This window comes from Notechis scutatus, chromosome 14 (genome assembly GCF_049901735.1).
Source record: "Notechis scutatus isolate UNSWTSFEM ecotype Mainland chromosome 14, rNotScu1.2, whole genome shotgun sequence".
Classification (NCBI taxonomy): domain Eukaryota; kingdom Metazoa; phylum Chordata; class Lepidosauria; order Squamata; family Elapidae; genus Notechis; species Notechis scutatus.
Genome location: NC_142022.1, coordinates 3,009,839 through 3,020,136, shown reverse-complemented (window position 1 = coordinate 3,020,136; position 10,298 = coordinate 3,009,839). Strand labels below are relative to the sequence as shown.

Genomic DNA, 10,298 nt, shown 5'->3' with positions numbered 1-10,298 from the left:
CGAGAGTTTTCTATCGGTTCAATCTGTACAACAACGTAACCTGTGAGACGGTCCCGCGAAGCCCCAACTTGGGCGCCGAGAGAGGAAGGCAGCGCAGCCAAGAAGAGCCGGGGGGGCGTCCGGGCGGCGACTCGGGAGGCAGCAAAGAGCCGCCTGGCAATCCCGCGGGCCGAAAGCCGAGCCGGGCTCCGGCAGACGAGTCCCACCCGCCCCCGCCCGGCCTCCCGGGCAGGCTCGGTGCAACGGCGGCCAGGGGCGCCTTTGGGGCTTCCCTCCCACGGACGGATCCCCAGCCCGGGCGTCTCGCAGCCCCCGCCTCTTCCCCAGCCGCGCTCGCCGGGAGCGCCTCGGCCCCGCTCTCCGACTGGCGCCGGCCGTTTCGGCCAGGTAGAGAACAGGGCTCCTTTGGCCACGGCCCGCCTCGCCGACCCAGCTTTGGAGAGCGAGCAGCCTCGCTCCGCTGGCCCAACTTGGCAAAGGAGCGCCCGAGCCGCCGTCGGCGGAGCCAAGGAAGCGGCAGCCCCCGGGAAGCCAGGCCCGTTTGCCCGGCAGGGCAGCGGCGCCCCGGAGCCCCCGCTGCCCGCCTCACCTGCCGCCGGCCCCGCCCTCCCAGGTGAGCCCCGCCCGCCCGCCGCCGCCACCGCCTCGCCCGCAGAGCAGCGGCAGCAGCAGCAGCAGCGGCGGTGCGTCCAGCCATGGCGGCGGCGGCGGACGACGACTACAACTTCGTCTTCAAAGGCGAGGGGCGGCGGGGGCGGCGGGGGCGGGCGGCCGGCGGGGTCTCCCCTGCAGGGCCGGGCCGGCCGCGGTTCGGGCGGGGCGGGGGTGGGGGGGAAGTTGGTGGGAAGCGGGGCGCTCGGAGGGAAGGCTCGGCTGGGGCTTCGGGGGCGGCCGCCCTGCCGGTTCGGGCTCGGCCCTTCTCCCCGCCCAAGAATCGGTCCCCGCGCCGGGATCCGCTCGATGCCGCTGCAGGATTCCAGCCTCCCGGTCCCTGCGAGGCGAAAGGGCCACTTTCGTTTCCGCCGCCCCCGCCCCTCTCCCCTCCCCGGCGGTTCTGTGGGCAGCGAGGAGGCTCCGCTGGGCTCGGCGGTCTTCAGTTGCCCCCGCAACCCTTTCAGTCCGCAGGGGCCTCGCTTAGTCCCCCCATTCACGCCCCCCAGCTCCCGTTTAGCTGAGCAGCTTTGCCAGCGAAGGAGGTGAAGAAAGCCGGATTCGGGGTGTGTGTGTGTGTGTGTGCTCAGCACAGGCAGAAACCTGGCAGTTCTGGGGCCCCAGGATGGGCCTCGTTGGGGCCCCTGCACCTCCTCCACCTGCCCCTCTTGCCAGGGGCCAGAAGGGACCGGCCTCTCCTGGCAGCTTCTGGGGCCCCCCATGTGCCCGGCAGCCCCCTCCCGTTTAGCACCTGACCCGCATGGCCAGCCCAATTTGGGACGTGGCCTGCTGCTTCTTTCCCAAGAGTTATATTTACTTTTTTTTAGATTAAAAATGCCCAGAATAGAACCTGCCTTGCTCTCCAAAGGTGTGAATGTTCTGGAAAGCTTCACTCACAACATTTTGGAAGATGCGGCTCCCCTAGGAGGGTTCCTCTCCCTGCCTCTTTCCCCCACTTGGGCCCTTAGAAATCCTTTCTTAGGGAGCACGGAGGAGTCCGGTACTTCAATGCCCTGGAGGTGCTTGGCCTGCCTCCTCCTCCTCCTCCTCCTCCCCCCCCCTTCACAGCAAGGGGAGCCTTTTCTCTGTGTGCCTTGCAGGGCCTTTTCCTGCAAGGAGCCATTCTTACACAGGGGAAGGGGGGGGGGAACACATGCACGCTGACCCCGACCAGCAGAAGCAAAGCACTGCAGCCTTATTAACCTAGTAGGGGATCGGGCCCTCCGCTCTCTCAGTGTAGATGGTTTCTGATTGCATTGACTGGCCTGCACCGACCTCATAAAATGTGCTGTTAAATGCAGAATACACCAGCGGTGTGATAGAAGCCTTAACCTTTGTGTATTAGAAAGTGTTAAAAAGGAGATGTGGATATTGGTGTGTAAACACCACACACACACACACACACACAGTCACAATTATGACTGTGTTCAAGGAAGTAACAAGGGGGAAGGGGGGAGAGAGAGAGAGAAAAAACACACAAGCAGGGCCAAAGGAGAGAACTCTGCAAGGCAGAGTGTCCCTCGCCTGCTTCCTGAGCAAGAAATAGTCATTTCCATCGTGAAAACAGAAACCAGCTTGAGAAGAAACGGCTTATGCGGGCACCACATTGAGTTTCCTCAACTATGATTGTTGCTCACGGCCTTGAGCGCTTAGATACCATCAGCAGAAAGGTGTATATAAATATAATAATGCAAACTGAAAAACAATAACGTGTGTCAGAGAAGATTTTCTTCAAGGAACAGCCCAGATAGGTGCTTTCATCAACTTCAGATTAAATTTCCCTTTAATCTGGTGGTTCATTGGATGATTTTGTTCCATATCTTCCGTGTTTCTGGCTCAAGGCAATTTCGCTCTTGGCAAGGAAATCTCAGGCTAAAATTGGGGCCTGTGCAGTGCCAAGGTGTAGTGGGATAAAAAGTCAAAGCGTCTTTAGACCCAAACGGATAATCGATTCAGAGTCGGATTCCTGGTTTTCCATTTAACATTTTACGATTGTTTCGTGTTAACTCTGGTCTCTTAAGTGCTGACATTTCAGGGGGCATAATCACTCTTTTGTGATTGGCAAACTTCCTTTAACTGGTTAGTTAGTAGTGTATTTCTATTGACAAATGGAGATTTTGAGTGCTGATAAGACTCGGAAAAGACACATTAGGGATTGAATCAGACATTAGGCGAGGAAGACGCCTCACCTGGCAGCCTGAGAGGTCACGGGTGGCGTCTGAGGGGAGCAGCCCCCGCACCCCCCTTCAGCAGGTGAGCCAAAGCCCCCCCCCGGAGCAGGGCCCAGAACTGCAGGCGAGGCTGGCCCGGTGGACAGACAAGCAAACAAACGGCCCGAAAGAGAAGCCAAGAGGTTCAGCCCCAGGGAGGGGCCCTGAGCCGGTTCCTCCAGGAAGTGCCCGCTCCGTGCAGGGTTCCCTCCCGCCTGGGGTGCGGCTGCTGACCCAGCCCAGCGCTCACCTTTGCCCCAGGAAAGTCCTGGGGGTCTGAGCCTGCCTACTCCAGACCGGAGGTCCAGCCAGTCAAGCCAGGACATCCAAGAGCTTTGCCCCCACCCCCACCCCGGCTGGTCACTCCCTGCTTGGGCTACTCCTAGAACAGATACTCTTCTCCCCCTTTCTCTCTCCCCCCGCCCGTGGGTGTATACAAGTGAGTGTGAGAATGACTGTGTGTGTGAGAGTGAGTGATTCACCTGTTCCAGCAAGGTGGAGCTCCTGCCTGGGGCCCTATAAAGTGCTGGGAGGAGCAACTGCCTAGGAGCCCCTGAGGGAGGCTGCAGGCTGCGCCTCCTGGCCGTACCTCCTGAAGCTGGATCGGACCTCCTCCTCGGGATCCAGAAAGTCCCATCCATGGGTCCCTGGGTGATCAGGGGATCATCTATCTCCCCCGGCAGCTTTCTTTTCAGGGAATTTCCTTCGGCTGCCTGCGGTCCTGGGCTGCCCCTCCTCGTAGCGCCCTTCACCCGGTTACGCCCTGTTGCACTTGCCCTTCCTGCCCCAATTCAGTTGCGAAACCTTCAGGGCATGAAATCCCGCTGCGGAATGAGAGCCTGGCCGGCCGTGTTTGTGGCGGGGCCCTTTGGGGGGTGGGGTGGAAAGAGCCAGGGGCCCTTTGCAGAGGAGGCAGCTCCGGTCTTCAGGCTCCCTCTGAGCAGCCGGCTAGTCTCTGCCAGGGCTCACCCTCCGGGACCCGCTCCTTTCCCCACAGAGGGTGCAGATCTGGTCACCGGCCGGTGGGGCCAAGTTTCCTCAGCATCTCCAGCAGGGGTTCAGTTGAGGAAGGCAACGCAGCTGCTTCGCCCATTTGGCATTCCTGCTGTGGCCAAGAGAGGGGGGGGAGACTGTGTTCTCCCTAATTAGCATGCGTGTTGGAGGGTGGGGGCCCTTCAGATTTCGGCACACCCTCCCCAGTTGCTAGAAGTGGAATCTCGAGAGGGCCCTTGGAGGCCACGGAATAACTTCAGAGTCACCCAGAGCCTGCAGTAGATTCTCTTGTAAAGAAGATACATCAATATTTGAGGGGTGGGTGTGTGTCCGTTACTCCCGTGGGGGCAAGCACTTGGCTGAGGCAACAAAGAGACACTTTCACAAATGCCTCCCCCCCCTTCCATGGTTAACTTGAACCTTGGTTTACTCCACACCATTTCCTGAGGAAGCGGAATAGTGCAATTCAGGAACCTCAGGCTGACCACATCCACCGGATTTGCACACCCTTAGCTAAAGTGCGGTTAGCCTCTTGCACAATCTCAGCCCCAGGGTGGTGGTGGAGGGGCGGGGAAGAGCTGGCCTTGCTGGGCAAAGGGTCCTGGGAGCCCCCCAGAAGGTCAGCATAAACCTTGGCTTGCCTCTGAGGGAAACTGAGCCTTGGATGGGGCCGGCTCTTACCCTCTCGTGGTCCCAATCTGGACTGCACGTTCCTTGGCTCGGCCGTTTCCTGGATTTGAACCCAGTGCTGCAGAAGGTGCAAATCACAGCTGGCAAATGAGGAGGAATGGGGGTGGTTTGGCTGAGCTCGGCCACTGCAGCTCCAACTCTCAAGAACGGAGGTCTCCAACCTTGGCCACTTTAAGACCTGTGGACTTCAACTCCCAGAATTCCTCAGCCAGCTTTGCTGGCTGAGGAATTCTGGGAGTTGAAGTCCACAGGTCTTAAAGTGGCCAAGGTGGAGACCTCTGCTCAAGAAGGCTATCTAAAGTCGACCCCTGAGATTGGCTAACACCCCTCCCCCAAACCCATGATTAAAATGAGCATGGCCTGTGCATGGCCTGAGGCAGAAACGCACGTAGCGTCTGACACGGCCTCCTCTTCTTCATCCCCCTCAGTGGTTCTGATCGGCGAATCTGGAGTGGGGAAAACCAACCTGCTCTCGCGCTTCACCCGCAACGAGTTCAACCACGACAGCCGCACCACGATTGGGGTGGAATTCTCCACGCGCACCATCCTGGTGGGAGACGCCCTGGTGAAAGCCCAGATCTGGGACACGGCCGGGCTGGAGCGCTACCGGGCCATCACATCGGCGTGAGTAGAGGCAAAGGGGGCTGGCCAAGTGGGCTGCGAGCTGGAAGGTCCAATGTCTCCTTCCTCCCACCTTTCTCAGTCTCGTAGGCTTTAAATTGGTGCTTTGCGTGACCTGATCAAGGTGTTTGCAGGTGTTTTCCGCAGAACCTGTTGGGTTCACGAATGAGTCATAAGAGAATCAGCCTGGATGTGGACGTAGCCAGGGCATATCTAGACGTGTCTTAGAGGAACATCTTGCGGGCGTGAAGGGGAAACTGTGTCTGTCATACAGGATGACTGGAGTCACCTGTTTTCTAGGTTCAACATAAACTGAAGCAGCTGAGTTGACATCATCTGATACCAAACTTTCACACCCTGGTTTGATGGATGACATCCATGTAACCCTCAGGCCTCTGAGTTTGTTTTCTTGCAGACATTTCATTACCCAGCTGGGTAACGTCATCAGTGCTATCTAGCACAAATGATGTTACCCAATTGGATAATGAAATGGCTGCAAGAAAACCACCAACTTCAGTGAGCACCAAGGACGCCACAGTTGAACCCGGAGCTACAAAGAGTCTCCTTTACTGATAGCAACGCTGTCTCTGTGTCCGTGTATTTTACTCTTCTTCTGCGCCTTAACTGAATGGGAAGAGCCAAGGCAGCTACTTCAGTTTCTGAGGTGCGTTTGTGGCACCGGAAAGGCATAGAAACGGTGTCCATGCTCAGTGCTGTCCTGCAAATCCTTGGCTGCCTTGTTGACAGCCCTGGAGGGGATGCTGTCAGCCGAAGACTTTGGTTCCTCTGAGGAACGACAATCTCCTGGCCGAAAAAGGGCCACCAACCACCCATCCCATCCCATCCCTGGAGATACCAAGCAGAAGCTCAGAAGGATGAGCCTGGTTGCTCCTCTTCCTTTCTTGTTCCTTCTCTTCACTTCTTTTCCTTGTTATCTGCCACAGATACTATCGTGGGGCGGTGGGAGCCCTCTTGGTGTTCGACATCACCAAGCATCAGACGTACGATGTGGTGGAGCGCTGGCTGAAGGAGCTGTACGACCACGCAGAGGCCACCATCGTGGTGATGCTGGTGGGCAACAAGACAGACCTGGCCCAGGCCCGAGAGGTGCCCACGGAAGAGGCCAAGATGTACGCAGGTAGGAAGGGGCGCCTGCCCTTCCCCAGAGGGGCGAGACCCGAGTGGCCGTGGGTGCAGCGCTGAGCTCAAGGCAGGACGTGGTCCATGGCTTTGACTCTGGGTGAAAAACCAGACCGGCTGCTCCAGGACTCGTGGAAGTTTTGGATGGCAATCCCCATCAGCCCCGGTAGTTCACAAGGATGGGATCTGCAGTCCAAAATAGTTTGGAGGTAATTAGTTGACTTGGTTTTCAGCTGGAAGCTGCAAGAGGAAGGAAGTGGTGTGCCCAGCAATTTATTCATCCTGACTTAATGATCTTAATACAACCCATTAAAATGGGCATCTGAGAAGAAAAACAAACAGGCCCAAAGAAAACAGCAGACCAGTCCTTTCTTAATTTGAGATGTGGGCACTATAGCACCGTCCTAATCTTTAATGTCGACATTTCTTCTCTACGATGGCGGCTGTTCCCTGAAGAAGGAACCGGTCTCCCTCACACTGTCTTCCTGCAAATAGGAATAAATTTAATTGGAGTGGCTTTTTTCACACCTTTTTTTCGGTTAAACTCCATTGCTTCTTTGGCCACTGAAGGGGTTTTTCTGTCTTCTTGTCGCAGAAAACAATGGGCTGCTCTTTGTGGAGACCTCTGCCTTGGACTCCACCAATGTGGAGCTGGCATTCGAAACCATTTTGAGAGGTAGGTGGGGGGTGACCTGAGGCAGGGCTGCCTTGGGAGGACTGGTTGCACTTTGACCGCCGGTCGAGATTTGGCTTTCCACTACACAGGGAAGCCTCTAACGTCTTATTGACTTGGAGCTCGACAGGCTTCTACCTGATTATCCAGCAAGAAGTATAGCAATACCGTAATTGCCATTATCTGGGGGGCGGGTGGTGGTGGGGTTTCTATAGTGAACCTCTCTTAAATTCACCAGGAAGTCAGTTTGAAAATTCAAGATTTTCCTTAGTTTGGAGTTTGGTCCACAGCAGACCTTCTGTTCTGAGACAAACGAGTCCTGCTATTCGACAGAATTGGGTGGTTTCTGGACTTCTTCCGGATCAGAGTCAGATTGGCAAATGACTGTCCAGAGCTTTAAGAGATGCTTCTAGCCCTCCGCATGCCAGGGTTCAGCTGCCAGGCCCGTTGCAAGGCTGCTCAAGGGGGTTATTTATTTACTATATGCCCCTCCTGGAAACAGATTAGATTCACAGCTCAGGCTGTAGCAAACTCCAGGGAAGAGGGAGCCCTTGTCACCGCTGCTCTTCCTCTTCCTTTGATCATCCTTCCCCTCCGCAAAGGCCCTTCCGAAGCGTCAGGACTTCCTGATCCTCTGAACCAGTTTCGCAGCATTGGCAACTTTCCGCGGTGTGGACTTCGACTCCGTATTATTATTATTATATAGTATAACATATATTGTATCATATCATATTCTAAATCAGGGTGTCCAACCTTGGCAACTTTAAGACTTGTGGACTTCAACTCCCAGAATTCCTCAGCCAGCTTTGCTGGCTGAGGAATTCTGGGAGTTAAAGTCCACAAGTCTTAAAGTTGCCAAGGTTGGACACCCCTGTTCTAAATTGTATTTATTCTAATACAACATGGAGAATTGGTGGTATCTTCGCTGCAGATGTAAAACACCTTTTATTTCTTTTTTCCTGTTTCTAGATATTTTCAATAAAGAGCAGAAGAAGAAGCAGAGGAGCCCTCTGGACAACAAGATCTCGCTCTCTACCGAAAATAGCGACGTGGCATCCACCTCGGCGGCCGCTGAGGGGAAGAAGTCTTGCTGCATGAGCCTCTGAGGGGGCCAGTGGATGGGAGTCACCGGCCGGCTTCATGCACTCTGCATGAAGCCAAGGAGAGAGTTTAATCCTGGTTTGCCCAATGAGCCAGTGGCTGGGTTCACATTAAGCCAACATTAAGCCAGGATAGGCTAAAAGCCTGTTGTACTGCAGTTTAGCCATAGATGGACTTCAGAATTTCTTGACCTGGTTTGCCTACGTCACCTCTGAGAACTTGGTCTGTTGTTGGAGCAACATAGGAAATCGTTCCAAAGCTGGTTCTGGATTGGATCCAGATTCACCCACACGTAGGACAGACTCACTGAAGCCAAGAGGCCAATTCTAAGGCCAGATATCTGGCTGTGCCTTGTGAAACAAACACTTTCCTTCATCCCTCCTGCCGGTACTTCCAGCCACTGATGCCACGGAGGACTCACCAGTTAGTGCCTTTCGCTCCCTGGCAGCATTAGGGCAGAACCTGGGCTGGAAGAGGAGTTGATGGGAAGATCTGATCTTAGCCATGATTCCTCAAAGATAATAACCCTACCCGAACCTCTATGTATAGTCATTCTGATGGTGCTTAAAAGTGTTTGCTGACCTGGGTTGGTGCGGGGGCTTTTTCTGCAGTTGCCCTGCAGAGCTTGACTCCATTGTAGGCCACACACACACACACACACACACGCTTGGCTACTCCGTGCTGTAGCAGGAACCCCCCTCCTCTCTTCTGGCCCTCAGCTCTCCACAACCATTTCCTTCTCACCAGTGAAAGAGTGAAATTAAAAACATGGATGAAATTGGAAAGAATCCCGCCATTTCTGGCAGAAAGACGATTAAAAAAATAGTCTTCCCACCCACCCGAGCCAGGATCAAAGGTGCACGGGAATCCATCTTGGGAAGGTGGTCCAGGCAGAACCCCAGCCCCTCACTCTGGCCACCCTGGAGTCAGAGGTTCGAAATCTGGAAAGGGAAATTCCCTGGCATATGTGGAATCTCCTAATCCAAATGAAAGACAAAAGGTTTTTTTCTTCCTCTGGAAGGAATAAAGGAATTTTATTGGTCTGGAAGTAGAACCTGTAAATGGCGGGCAGGACAGAAGTATTGTTCATTTATGAAAGTGGACACCACTAGGAAGTGGTGACGGTTGGTGGGTGATGAGCCCCTCTAAGCAACTGGCAAAAGAGAACTTGACCAAGACACACACAAACCATGGTTACAGGCTACAGTAACCAAGTTCAAACAACATGCTAAAACAATGTTTTGCTAGCCCCTTTGAGCCATGTAGATCAGATGTGTAGCCATGTCAGTTTAGGAAATGAATACAAAGAAGTCACCAGGCAGCTGATGTTCTAGCTAAGGGCAGTGTGTGGGCCCAGCTACTGGGTCAAGGAAACAGGAGTTGTGGCTTTTCTGCACAGCCCACCTGCACCACATTGTGGTTGGTTTTCACCACAATTGGTTGAGAGAATTGTGCCTTATCATGCCTGTATATAGAAGTTGGATATAGATGATTCTTGAATTGCGGGGTAGGAGAACAAAGGAAGCCGCTTCCTGATGCCACCTTTTTGATGTTGAGCGATGTCTTCTTCCCTTGGGAATAGTTGGCTCCATGGGGCCAGGGTGGATGGACCACGAGGAGACCCACAGATCTTTGGAGCTGCAGCTGGACCAATCAGCCTGGTCAGAAGCTTAAATCGCTTCCTTGCTTGCAGAGAAATGAAGCTGAAAGTCACAGGTAGCCCTCCCATTGCGGAGGTTTCCTAGGTGGGCTTGAACCAGGTTGGGCTTGGTAGGCGCTTCTTATGGTGGCCTCAGGTGGACAGTCCTAACTTGCAGTGATTCCTTTTGCTTGCGTGCATCACTGCATTCTTTTTTCTAACTCCTCCATCCATAAGACACGTGACTTTGTGGGATGGGAGCCTCTCATATTGTGCGTGTACATTTATAAATATGTATATATATATAAACATATTTCTAAATAAATTTTTCCGGATGACGGAGTGCGTATTTTTTACCAGGTGGCTTGATATGATGGTCCTCTAAGGGAAAAGTATGTTTTGTTTGTTTTGGGAGGAAAGTGAAGGGAACTGGGGGTGGGGGGAGTGCAAGGCATCATGGATCCCCTCAACAAGATGAGAAGAAATGGGACTCTCCCAGACAGGCCACCAGATTCAGAAGACCTCCATCCCTGAGGACCAGGCAGGATTAAAGGGGGACCTCATCTTGCTCGATGCAGGA

At 54.4% G+C, this 10,298-nt stretch overlaps 1 protein-coding gene across 1 annotated transcript; it reads left to right on the top strand.

Annotated features, from left to right (window-relative positions):
- The first annotated feature begins 656 nt into the window (after positions 1-656).
- On the top strand, positions 657-10,056 carry RAB25 (RAB25, member RAS oncogene family). The gene is made up of 5 exons (XM_087943262.1): positions 657-738; positions 4,973-5,168; positions 6,110-6,303; positions 6,901-6,981; positions 7,948-10,056. The coding sequence occupies exons 1-5, from the start codon at positions 696-698 to the stop codon at positions 8,082-8,084; spliced, it is 651 nt and encodes a 216-aa protein (XP_087799388.1). The 5' UTR covers positions 657-695; the 3' UTR covers positions 8,085-10,056.
- The last annotated feature ends 242 nt before the right edge of the window (positions 10,057-10,298 follow it).